Source organism: Melospiza melodia, chromosome 3 (assembly GCF_035770615.1).
Source record: "Melospiza melodia melodia isolate bMelMel2 chromosome 3, bMelMel2.pri, whole genome shotgun sequence".
Classification (NCBI taxonomy): Eukaryota; Metazoa; Chordata; class Aves; order Passeriformes; family Passerellidae; genus Melospiza; species Melospiza melodia.
The window spans coordinates 139,992,833-140,007,008 of record NC_086196.1 but is presented as its reverse complement, the minus strand read 5'-3'; the positions used below and the strand labels follow the sequence as shown (position 1 = coordinate 140,007,008).

Here is a 14,176-nt window from a genome sequence, read left to right as displayed (position 1 = left end):
TGCTCTGCTCTGGGACATTCCTGCTGCTCTGGGACATTCCTGCTCTGCTCTGGGACATTCCTGCTGTTCTGGGACATTCCTGCTCTGCTCTGGGACATTCCTGCTGTTCTGGGACATTCCTGCTCTGCTCTGGGACATTCCTGCTGCTCTGGGACATTCCTGCTCTGTTCTGGGACATTCCTGCTGCTCTGGGACATTCCTGCTGCTCTGGGACATTCCTGCTCTGTTCTGGGACATTCCTGCTGCTCTGGGACATTCCTGCTGCTCTGGGACATTCCTGCTCTGCTCTGGGACATTCCTGCTCTGCTCTGGGACATTCCTGCTGCTCTGGGACATTCCTGCTCTGCTCTGGGACATTCCTGCTGTTCTGGGACATTCCTGCTCTGCTCTGGGACATTCCTGCTGTTCTGGGACATTCCTGCTCTGCTCTGGGACATTCCTGCTGCTCTGGGACATTCCTGCTCTGTTCTGGGACATTCCTGCTGCTCTGGGACATTCCTGCTGCTCTGGGACATTCCTGCTCTGCTCTGGGACATTCCTGCTCTGCTCTGGGACATTCCTGCTGCTCTGGGACATTCCTGCTCTGCTCTGGGACATTCCTGCTGTGCTGGGACATTCCTGCTCTGGATTAAGCTGGGATGGGTTTAATCCTGTCCTGGAGCCCCGAAGGGAGCCCTGGTTTGTGTTAATACTGCTCTAGAGCAGCAGAGAGCTCTGGTTTGGGTTTATTCCTGCTCTGGAGCAGAGGAAAGCCTTGGGATAGATTTAGTCCTGCCGTGGACGAGCAGAGAGCCCTGGGTTGGATTTAATCCTGCCCATCCCAGTTAACCCAGAGCAGGACTAACCCATCCCAATTTAACCCAGAGCAGGACTAACCCATCCCAGTTTAACCCAGAGCAGGACTAACCCATCCCAGTTTATCCCACAGCAGGACTAACCCATCCTAGTTTAACCCAGAGCAGGACTAACCCATCCCAATTTAACCCAGAGCAGGACTAACCCATCCCAGTTAACCCAGAGCAGGACTAACCCATCCCAGTTTAACCCAGAGTAGGACTAACCCATCCCAGTTTAACCCAGAGCAGGACTAACCCATCCCAGCTCACCAAGGCTATGACATCACACCAGCGTTATGACATAACACCAGGGCTGTGACATCAGACTGAGCTCTGTTCCTCCAGGGCTATGACATCACACCAGGACTATGACATCACTCCAGGGCTATGACATCACATGGGGTTATGACATCACACCATGAGTATGACATCACTCCAGGGCTATGACATCACACGGGGTTATGACATCACACCATGAGTATGACATCACTCCAGGACTATGACATCACTCCAAGGCTGTGACGTCACTTCAAGGCTGTGATGTCACTCCAGGGCTATGACATCACAGTAGGGCTATGCATCACACCAGGGCTATGACATCACACGGAGCTCTGTCCCTCCAGGGCTATGACATCACAGCAGGACTATGACATCACAGTAGGGTGATGACATCACACCAGGGATGTGACATCACACCAGGGCTATTGCATCATACCAGGCTCTGATCCTCCAGGGTTGTGACATCACCCCAGGGCTATGACATCACTCCAGCGCTATGACATCACTCCAGGGCTGTGACATCACACCAAGGCTATGACATCACTCCAGGACTATGACATCACTCCAGGGCAATGATATCAGTCCAGGGCTGTGACATCACACTGAGCTCTGTCCCTCCAGAGCTATGACATCACTCCAGGGCTGTGACATCACACCAAGGCTATGACATCACTCCAGGGCTCTCCAGGGGCCCAGGTCAGAACAGAACCTGCCCAAGCCTTGATGGGAGCTCAGCCCTGACCATGTGGCACCAAATCCTCTCCCCCCTGCACAGCCACCACACAAAATCATCCAAAAACACCAAAACAACCCTGCAACCCACAAAATAACCCTGCAGCCAAAATTAAATACAAAAAACCCCAAACCAACCCTACAACCAATCCTAACATAATTCCCACCACAAACACCAAATAAAACATAACCCTGCAGCTAAAATTAAATACAAAAAACCCCAAACCAACCCTACAACCAATCCAAACACCACCCCAACCACAATTCCCACCACAAACACTGAATAAAACATAACCCTTCGACTAAAATTAAATAAACTAAAATCTTAAAACCAGCCCTACAACCAATCCTAACAATCCCAACCACAGACACCAAATAAAACATAACCCTACAGCTATAATTAAATACAAAAAGCCCAAAGCCAAACCTACAACCAATCCTAACAACCCCAACCACAAACACCGAATAAAGCATAACCCTACAGCTAAAATTAAATACAAAAAATCCAAAAACCAGCCCTACAGCCAATCCTAGCACCACTCCAGCAATTCCCACCACAAACACCAAATAAACATAACCCTACAACTGAAATTAAATGCAACAAAACCCCAAAACAACCCTACAACCAATCCTCACACAATCCCAAACACAAACACTGAACAAAGCATACCCCACAACTAAAATTAAATACAAAAAGCCCCCAAAACCAGCCCTACAACCAATCCTAACACAACCACAATTCCCACCACAAACAGCAAATAAAATATAACCCTGCAGCTAAAATTAAATACAAAATACCCCAAAACCAACCCCACAGCCAATCCTAACACAATCCCACCACAACACTCACACCACAAACACAAAATAAAACATAACCCTTCAACTAAAATTAAATAAAACAAAACCCCAAAACCAGCCCTACAACCAATCCTAACAACCCCAACCACAAACACTGAATAAAGCATAACCCGACAGCTAAAATTAAATTAAAAAAAAACCCAAACCAGCCCTACAACCAATCCTAACACAACCCCAACTCAATTCCCACCACAAACACTAAATAAACATAACCCTACAACTAAAATTAAATAAAACAAACCCCTAAAACAACCCTACAACCAATCCTAACACCGCCCCAACCACAATTCCCACCACAAACACTGAATAAAACACAACCCTACAAGTAAATATAAATACCAACCCCAAAACCAAACCTACAACCAATCCTAACACAAGCCCAGCCACAATTCCCACCTCAAACACCAATTAACCAAACCTTTCAATTAAAATTAAATACAACAAAACCCAAAACCAATCCTAACACAACCCCAACCACAACTCCCACCACAAGCACCAAATAAATCATAACCCTACAATCAAAATTAAATACAGCTAAACTCCCAAACCAGCCCTACAACCAATCCTAACCGAACCACAACCACAATTCCCACCACAAACACTAAATAAACATAACTGTAAATTAAAATAAAATAATGTGAAACCCCAAAACCAACCCCACAACCAATCCTAACACCACCCCAACAATTCCCACCACAAACACCAAATAAAACATAACCCTACAGCTAAAATTAAATACAAAATACCCCAAAACCAACCCCACAACCAATCCTAACACAATTCCCACCACAAACACCAAATAAATCATAACCCTGCAGCTAAAATTAAATACAAAAAACCCAAAACCAAACCTACAACCAATCCTAAAACAAGCCCAACCACAATTCCCACCTCAAAAACCAATCACCATAACCCTTCAATTAAAATTAAATGCAAAAAAAAACCCCCAAAACCAACCCTAACACCACCCCAACCACAAACACCAAATAAAACATGACCCTACAATTAAAATTAAATACAAAAAAAACCCCAAAACCAACCCTACAACCAATCCTAACACAACCCCAACCACAATTCACACCTCAAGCACCAAATAACTATTTACAAACCCCAAACAAAACATTTAAATACTTCAAACATGCCTCAAATAAAATACCCCAAAATACAAACATATAAAAAACCAACATAAAAACATAAAAAAATCAATTAAAAAATTAAATCTCCCCCAAAAAAACTCCCCAAACCATTCATCTTAAACTAAAACCCCCTTATAAAACTGTAAGAAACCTGCACCTTCTCAGCCAGAGGGGATTTCCAGCCTCTCCCGGGATTTCTCAGCTTTTCCTGGGATTTCCCAGCCTGTCCTGGGATTTCCCAGCCCCTCCTGAAATTCCCAACTTTCCCAGGCTGCACATTTACAGTTTTTCCTGGGATTTTCAGCATTTCCTGGCATTTCCCAGCCTGGCCTGGGATTCCCAACCTTCCCTTCCCAGCCAGGAGGGAGCAGCTCGAGCCACCCCAGGCCTTGCAAAGGCAGGATGTCAAATCTCAACTCCTGCAGACCAGAATTGTAAATCTGCCTTTTTTGAGCTTCAAACCAACTTGGGCACCTGCATCCCTGGCTCCAGAGGGCTGGGCCCCGATGGAATGTCACTGTGCTGATGTTATTGCAGTTTTGGCTCCTCCTGACACAGTGCTCCGGGGGGAAAAGGGATTTAAAAGTGCTCAGCTTCTTCCATGATCTCGTATTTCCCCTTTTCCTGCACCCACAATCCAGAGGCTGACACAAAGCCCTGCCCTTCCCTGCAGAGATCACTGCCAGGGGAGGGGGATCCTTCAACAAGCCAAATCCCAACCAAACCCCTCCTGCCAGAGCCCCAGCAAACCCAGGTGTCACCACCACGTTCTCTGAAAAATCCCCTCACCCAGGATTCCTGGAAATTGAGAAAAAGGAAAACAATTCTTGTCTCATTTGCTTCTCCTGGGTTTTGCTGCCCTGGAATGTGGCTGGGAGATTGTTTGTCCAACAGGTGATTGTTCATTAATTTAATGTGAATTATTTTTGACTTAATGACCAGTCAGGGTCAGGCTGTGTCAGACTCTGGAGAGAGTCGGGAGTTTTTAATTATCACTATTTGTAGCCTTCTGTAAGTATCCTTTCAATATAATATAATATAATATAATATAATATAATATAATATAATATAATATAATATAATATAATATAATATAATATAATATAATATAATATAATATAATATAATATAATATAATATAATATAATATAATATAATATAATATAATATAATATAATATAATATAATATAATATAATATGTAGTGTAATGTAATATAATATAATACAATAATACATAATAATATATATTTATATATAATATATAAAAACAATATAATATAATATAATACAATATAAATTATGTATTACATTATATAATTATATATTATATAATAATATATTATATAATAATATATAGTATTCCTATTATATATAAATATAGTAATATAAAATTCATAAATAATAATATATTAATAAAATAATATATATTATACTGTTATATGTAATAAATTAATGTAATAATTTAATTAATTTAATATTAAATAATAATTATTATATATAATTAAAATAATTGAATTTTATGTAGTAATAGATAAAATTTATATTATAATATAAAAATTATGTATTATATTATATTATATTATATTATATTATATTATATTATATTATATTATATTATATTACATTACATTACATTACATTATAGTCTTCTAAGAACATAGAGTCAGATTCCTTCTTTCCTTCCAAGGACAGGGACCCCATAAAATCCCACACCCAGGGAGGGCTTTGGGTGGGACACGGGGCAAATCCTCCCCTGGCAGGGTGGGCAGGGGCTGGGCTGGAATTCCCAGAGCAGCTGGGGCTGCCCCTGCATCCCTGGCAGTGCCCAGGGCCAGCCTGGACAGGGTTTGGAGCACCTGGGACAGTGGAAATGTCCCTGCCATGGCAGGGGTGGCACTGGGTGAGCTTTGGGGCCCCCTCCCACCCAAACATTCCAGGATTCCCCAAGGATGAGCTGGGTACAAGGTGCCCACCCAGCACCACCCCAGCCTGGCCACAGGAACACAAACCCACCCAGGAGTCACCAAGGCCACTTAAAACCGAAGTGTTCCCACCAATAATTGCTGCCCCCAAAGTATTTATTTCCCCACAAAAACGAGCCCCCAAAATTGCCAGCAATACATGCAACACGCAATTATAGGTCTGTGAGAAACAGCAGACGGATTAACGCCCATCAAGGCCTTGGGGGCAAAGGATCGCTCGGAAACGCTGCCCAGCTCCTGCTGCAAACATCTGGCAGCTCCGAGAGCAGCAGCAGGGCTCCCTCTGGAGTGGATCCCGAAAATGGGAACGGAACAAAGCCCAGACATTCCTCCCCTCGCCCCCTCCAGGGGCCATGGAGCCGTGCCCGCAATATTAAGCCATTAATTAGTTTTGCCTGCGTGGGCTTGCATGTGTGGCAAGGAGGCAAATTAAAGGATTCCTGAAGAGGCAGGAAAGCTCTCCGAGCTCGTGGAACCCTCCCAGAAATGAGAATCCCCGTTCCTGTGCGTGATTCCACAAAAGCCTCGGCAGCCCTGCCCTGTGGCAATGAAATTCCCTGGAAAGGGAGAAGGGATAGCTCCGGGACAGACAGACACACAGACACACACACACAGCCATGCTCCGGGAGGCTCTGCTCCACATCCCAGGCTGGAAAAGCCCCCCCTTCATCCCCAGGGCTCATTTGCAGACAAGGCAATTAACAGAAAATGGATTTCATGCACGAAGGGGGAGAAAAAAAAAAAGTCACATCACCTACAAGGTGAAGTCAACTTACTGCCTGCTTTTGTTCTTCTTCCTGGAGAGGAGGGGAAAGGCGGAGAGAGAGAGAGAGGAAAGGTCAGTTATGGTGTGAAAATGATCATTTCACCCAAAACACCCAGTGAGAGGACAGGACACGGTGCCAGCACCTGCAGCAGGGCAGGACACGAGGGCTGAGGGGCAGCACAGGTGACATTTGTCCCATTATTTCTCCCATTATTTCTCCCATTTCTCCCATTATTTCTCCCATTTGTCCCATTTTTCCCATTATTTGTCCCATTATTTGTCCCATTTATCCCACTATTTGTCCCGTTTGTCCCACTCTGGTGGTGGGCACAGTGGGTGCCAGCAGGGCTCCCTGGCTGGGAGGGGACACCCAGGGGTGTTTCTGCTCCTTTGGGCTTTATTTATTTATTTAATTTATTTATTTATGGGCTCAGCCTGGCACAGGGAAGGTGCCCTGCCCATGGCAGAGGGGGACTGGGTGGGATTTGTGCTCCCTCCTCACCCAAACCGTGCCATGATCCACAAATTCTGCTCCAGACATCCAACTGACCCCAAATCCATCCCATAAAGTCTGGGGGTGCCCCTGGGAGTGTCCAAACACACAAAAGGGGCAGCACAGAGCCCCAGCAGCTCAGGATGGCCCTGGGTCAGCTCCCCTGGCACTGCCAAGGGCAGAGCAAGCAGGGCTGGGAGGGCATAGGAATAAAACAAAATAAAATAAATTAAAATAAGATAAAATAAAATAAAATAAAATAAAATAAAATAAAATTTAAATATATTAAATATTAAAATATGAAATATATAAAAATATATAAAATATCAAAATTAAAATAAAATATAATATTAAAATTATATAGAATATATATAAAAATATAAAATATATTTATATATATAAATATATAATATATATAATATATATAATATATATAATATATATTATATATATTATATATATAAAATATATAAAATATTAAAAATATTAAAAATAAAATAAAATAAAATAAAATTCCCTTAAGATAATTAAAATATAATTTAAAAATAATTAAAATAAAAAAGGAGCAGGAATGCTGAGCAGGGAAAGAGCAGCTCCTGCACTGCAGGAATGTCTCAGTACAAAAAAAAAAAAGGTGAAATTCAGGTGAATTTGTCCCCTTTGGAAGCAGGGAGATGTGACTGGGCTGCGCTGGGGGAGGCACATCCTGCCTTCAGCTGCAGCAGAACTGCTGGGAATGAGCAAAATGTCACCCAGGCCAGAGCTGCCTTGGGAATTCAGACATTTCCCTGGATTTTGTGCTCTCGCAGACGAGAGCCAGCAGGGCTGTGACCCTGGGATGAATAAATGATGAATAAATGATGAATAAATCACAGAATGGCCAGAAATCACAGAATGGGAACAGTCAGAAATCACAGAACTGGAATGGGCAGGAATCCTGACCCCTGTCCATGCCAATCCCAGCCCTTCCCTGCACCCTGCTGCAGCCCCCCAGAAATCCAGGTCACGGCATTAAAACCCTGGGATAAAAGCTCCTTCTGGCCTGCAAATCCATGAACCCGTTTATCACCCTTCCCCTGCTGATCTCCCATCTGAGCAGGATTAACCAGAACCTTCCCTTAATTTAAAGCAGTTTCACCCTGCTGACCACCGAGAGCTGCTCTCCCACCCAGCCTGGGGGACAGTTCTGAGGGTTTGAGAAGATATTTTGGGGGGTTTTGACAAGATTTGGGGTTCCTTCAGGTGTGTTTTTGGTGGTTTTTAGCAGGTGTGGGGCCTGGCCATCCCCACATCCCAAATTTCCACTTGTGCCTCCCACCAGCAGCGGGACCAGATGGGGACCCAGCTCAGGGAGGAGATCTTCAATCACCTCCACACCACACACACAAAAAAAGAGTTGTTGCTTTGAAAAACGAGGCCCTGGCATTGAGCACAGATGTGAAAATCCCTGTGAGAAGGGCTGGGGCTGAGCAGGGCAGGATAAATCACAGAGGAAATGGGCAGGGAGGAAATGCAAGGGGGAAATGGGATCTGTGTGCTGGATAAATCACAGAGGAAATGGGCAGGGAGGAAATGCAGGGGGGAAATGGGATCTGTGTGCAGGATAAATCACAGAGGAAATGCAGGAGGGAAATGGGAACTGTGTGTTGGATAAATCACAGAGGAAATGCAGGGGGGAAATGGGACCTGTGTGCTGGATAAATCACAGAGGAAATGCAGGAGGGAAATGGGAACTGTGTGTTGGATAAATCACAGAGGAAATGCAGGGGGGAAATGGGATCTGTGTGCTGGATAAATCACAGAGGAAATGCAGGAGGGAAATGGGATCTGTGTGCTGGATTTCCATGGAAATGGGCAGGGAGGAAATGCAGGGGGGAAATGGGATCTGTGTGCCTGATAAATCACAGAGGAAATGCAGGAGGAAATGCAGGAGGGAAATGGGATCTGTGTGCTGGATAAATCACAGAGGAAATGCAGGAGGGAAATGGGATCTGTGTGCAGGATAAATCACAGAGGAAATGCAGGAGGAAATGCAGGGGGAAACGGGATCTGTGTGCTGGATAAATCACAGAGGAAATGCAGGGGGAAATGGGATCTGTGTGCTGGATAAATCACAGAGGAAATGCAGGAGGAAATGCAGGAGGGAAATGGGATCTGTGTGCAGGATAAATCACAGAGGAAATGCAGGAGGAAATGCAGGGGGAAATGGGATCTGTGTGCAGGATAAATCACAGAGGAAATGCAGGAGGGAAATGGGATCTGTGTGCTGGATAAATCACAGAGGAAATGCAGGAGGGAAATGGGATCTGTGTGCAGGATAAATCACAGAGGAAATGGCCAGGGGGGAAATGGGATCTGTGTGCAGGATAAATCACAGAGGAAATGCAGGAGGAAATGGGATCTGTGTGCAGGATAAATCACAGAGGAAATGCAGGGGGGAAATGGGATCTGTGTGCTGGATTTCCATGGAAATCCATGGGAGGTGCACTCAGGGGTCCCCAGGGACCCTCAGCACAGCCAGGGGGGCTGTGGGGAGCAGGGAATGAGGGAATGGGGGAACGAGGGATGGAGCCGCAGCCCCAGGATGGTTCTGGTGGGGAAATCCCTGAGATCCCACCTGGAGACACCATCCCAGGGGGCTCCAGCCCTGTAAATCCTGGCCATGGACACTTCCATGGTGGGGCAGCCCCAGATTCCCTGCCAGCCCAGTCTGGGATTGCAGAAATTCCCAGAACTGGAAGGGTCAGCACTGCCAAGGGAGGATTTGTGGGGAACACTCAGAAATCCGAACCCTGCCTCGATAGCAGCAGCTGGGGAGGGCCCTGAGAGGGGCCAGGAACAGCAGGGCAGGACCCCAGGTAAGGGGTCAATTAACCCTAAACCTAACAAACAACCAGCATGGTCAGAAATCACAGAATGGGAAAGGTCAGAAATCACAGAGTGGGGATGGTCAGAAATCACAGAGTGCCAGAAATCACAGAGTGGCCAGAAATCACAGAATTGTCAGAAATCACAGAACTGGAATGGTCAGAAATTACAGAATGGGAATGGTCAGAAATCACAGAAATGTCAGAAATGACAGAATGAGGATGGTCAGAAATCACAGAGCCAGAATGGTCAGAAATCACAGAATTATCAGAAATTACAGAATGGGAATGGTCAGAAATCACAGAAATGTCAGAAATCACAGAAATGTCAGAAATGACAGAATGGGGATGGTCAGAAATGACAGAATGGGGATGGTCAGAAATCACAGAACCAGAAATAGTCAGACATCAAAGAATGGGAACAGATAGAAATCAAAGAATGGTTAGCAATGACAGAACTGGAATGGTCAGAAATCACAGAATGGAAACAGTCAGAAATCACAGAATGGTCAGAAGTCACAGAATGGGGATGGTCAGAAATCACAGACCCAGAACAGTCAGAAATCAGGGAATGGCAATGGTGAGAAATTACAGCATGGTCAGAAATCATGAAATGGTCAGAAAGGACAGAACCAAAAGGGTCAGAAATAACAGAAGGGAACACTCAGAAATCACAGAATGATCAGAAATCGCAGAATGGGGAAAATCAGAAACTACGGAATTGTCAGAAATGACAGAACTGGAATGGTCAGAAATCACAGAGTGGTCAGAAATCGCAGAGTGGTCAGAAATCACAGAGTGGTCAGAAATCACAGAGTGGTCAGAAATCACAGAGTGGTCAGAAATCGCAGAGTGGTCAGAAATCACAGAACTAGAACAGTCAGAAGTCACAGAACCAGAACAGTTGGAAATCACAGAATGGGGATGGTCAGAAATCACAAAATGGTCAGAAATCACAGAAAAGGTACAGTCAGAAATCACAGAATCAAAAGGGGCAGAAATCACAGAACCAGAACAATCAGAAATCAGAGAACCAGAACACTCAAAAATCACAGAATAGGAACAGTCAGAAATCACAGAATGGGAAGGGTCAGAAATCACAGAATAGGAACAATCAGAAATCACAGAATAGGAAGGGTCAGAAAGGACAGAACCAGAACACTCAGAAATCACAGAATAGGAAGGGTCAGAAGTCACAGAATAGGAAGGGTCAGAAATCACAGAATGGGAAGGGTCAGAAATCACAGAATGGGAAGGGTCAGAAATGACAGAACCAGAACACTCAGAAATCACAGCACCTGGACTGGTTTTGCTTGGAAGAGACCTCGACCAGGGCCTCTCCCTGCCCTGAGTGCCACCAGCACAGCGTGGGGACAGTGGCTGAACCTCAGGGACAGCCCTGGATGGCCTTGCACAGATGGAACCATGGAACATTCTGGCTTGGGAGGGACCCCCAGGACCCTCCCCCAGCTCCTGCCCTGCCCAGAGCCCCCCAAATCCCCAAATCCCACCCTGGCCATCCCTGGCTGGGCTGTGCAAACCCTCCTGGAGCTCTGCAGGGTTTGGGGATGTGTTCATTCCCCGGGGAGCCTGGGCAGTGCCAGCACCCTCTGGGGATGAACCTTTCCCGAAATCCACCCCAAATTCCCTGTTCCAGCCCTTCCCTGGCTCCTGTCCCTGTCCCAGAGATCAGCCCCTTGACCTCCAGGATCTTTCCTCACTTTCCTTCCCTTCAGGGAGGAATTTGAGGCCCCAAACTCTAAGGCAAGCAGGGCTGGGTGAGCTGAATCCAGCCCTAAACGGCGAAATGAAGGCGGCATTAAAAATGTAAAAAACACTGCATAAGAAAATGGAAAAAAAAATCCCCATAAAAGCTTAACAGCTGATGTAAATTATACATGAACAGCTCTGAGGAGCTCCAAGTGAGGAGAGAAGCAAAAACCTGGCGGGGGAAAATCGTGTCTGGCAGGGCTAAAAGCACTGAGAAGGAGAGCTGGAAATAAAGAGCAGCATCAGGAACAGAGCAGAGCCTGGGGCAGCAGGGCCGGGCTGGGATCCTGACACCAACCATGAGAAAAAGGTGCCAAAAGTACTTGGGAGAAATGGTATTATTAGCTCAGCAAGCTGGGGGGACTTGCAGCTTAAAATAATTCCCTTAAAATACTTGAAATAATTTTAAATAATTAAAATAAAAATTAAATTAAAATAAATTATTAAATGAATATGTTAAAATAAAATAATTTAAATCCCTTAAAATAATTTTAGAAGTTAAAAATAACTTTAAAATAATTAAAAGAAAAAAGTTAATTAAAATAAAATAATAAATTAAATTGAAATAAAATAATTGAAATCCCTTAAAATATTGAAAATTGTTTAAAAATAATTTTAAAATAATTAAAATAAAAATAAATAAAAATAAGAAATTATTAAATAAATAAAATAAAACAAAGTAAAATAATAAAATAATAAAATAATGAAATGAAATGAAATGAAATGAAATGAAATGAAATGAAATAAAATATTAAGATCCCTTAAAATAATTAAAAAATAATAGAGCCAGGAGCTGCCTGGGGCAATATAAATATAAATATAAATATAAATATAAATATAAATATAAATATAAATATAAATATAAATATAAATATAAATATAAATATAAATATAAATATAAATATAAATATAAATATAAGCAGGAACTCGACGTCCAGCTTGCTTTTCCTAAAAATAAAAGTAAAAATAAAAATAAAAATAAAAATTAAAAATAAAAATAAAAATAAAAATAAAAATAAAAATAAGCAGGAAGTCAACCTCCAGCTTGCTTTCCCAAAATATAAAAATAATTTCTATTAAAAGTCTGGGCAGGGCACAGAGCCCATCCCCAGCAGAGCGGAGCAGGGGCTGTGAGGGCCCAGCTGTGCCTGCTGAAGGCATTTCAAATCCCCGTTTAAGGAGTTTTTACAGGCCTGAGGGAGCAGAGCTGGGCTCAGCTCAGGGGACAGGGATGTTCTGGGTGATGTTCTGGGTGACATTTTGCCCACTCCCTGCAGTTCTGCTGCAGCTGAATTTGTAGCTGGGTTTGAGGGAGGAGAACAAAGGGGGCAAACCCAGCTCACGCTGAAAACCAGGCACGAATTTCTGATGCTCAGGCAAAGCTGCATTGGCAGGCAATTCTGAGTTTTGGATTCCCCCAGCTCCAGAGGAACAGATGTTCTTCTGGAAGAGATTTCATCTGCAGGGCTCCAGAAGGGGAAAAAGGGGATTTGAGTGGGATATTGGGAACTGGCTTCAGGAAAAAGCAGAATTCCAAACTTGGCAAGTGTGTTGTGCTCAGGTGTGGGACAGGAAGGGGACAGGGGCTGGAATTCCTGCCCAGGATGGGGACAGGGCTGGAATTCCTGCCTTCAACCCAGACCCAGACAAAGCCACAACTGGGACCCTCACTAATCCCCTGCCCTGCTCCCCATTTATTTCCCAGTGCCAGTGGGGAGTGCTGAGCCCAGGTACCAACCCAAAATCCTTCAAACCCCCCCCCCCCCAGATCTGGGGTTCTGCAGGTTTTACCCACAAAAACCACACTGGGAGTGCTGAGCCCAGGTACCAACCTCAACCTCTTCAAACACCCCAAGATCTCAGGTTCTGCAGGTTTTACCCACAAAAACCTGGAGGAACCTTCACCCCCTGCACCCCACACAGAGCTGGCATGGAAATGGCTTTTGGCAAACTCAGGGAGGGTTTTTAGGGGGTGGCAGCAAAGGAGGGAGGGAGGGAGGAAGGAAGTGGCGGAAGGAAGTGGCGGAAGGAAGGAAGGAAGTGGCGGAAGGAAGTGGCGGAAGGAAGTGGCGGAAGGAAGTGGCGGAAGTGGCGGAAGTGGCGGAAGTGGCGGAAGTGGCGGAAGTGGCGGAAGTGGCGGAAGGAAGGAAGGAAGGAAGGAAGGAAGGAAGGAAGGAAGGAAGGAAGGAAGGAAGGAAGGAAGGAAGGAAGGAAGGAAGGAAGGAAGGAAGGAAGTGGCGGGCGGAAGTGGAGGAAGTGGCGGGCGGAAGTGGCGGGCGGAAGTGGCGGAAGGAAGGAAGGAAGGAAGTGGCGGAAGGAAGTGGCGGAAGGAAGTGGCGGAAGGAAGTGGCGGAAGTGGCGGAAGTGGCGGAAGTGGCGGAAGTGGCGGAAGTGGCGGAAGTGGCGGAAGGAAGGAAGGAAGGAAGGAAGGAAGGAAGGAAGGAAGGAAGGAAGGA

At 44.8% G+C, this 14,176-nt stretch overlaps 1 protein-coding gene across 7 annotated transcripts in view; it reads right to left on the bottom strand.

Annotated features, from left to right (window-relative positions):
* Positions 1-14,176, bottom strand: part of DTNB (dystrobrevin beta) — a 131,832-nt gene that overhangs the window by 47,557 nt on the left and 70,099 nt on the right. For all 7 annotated transcript variants that reach the window (XM_063153272.1, XM_063153271.1, XM_063153276.1 and 4 more), the window contains one exon: positions 6,601-6,621. In XM_063153272.1, coding sequence (XP_063009342.1) covers positions 6,601-6,621 — 21 coding nt within the window. The remainder of the gene's footprint in view (positions 1-6,600; positions 6,622-14,176) is intronic.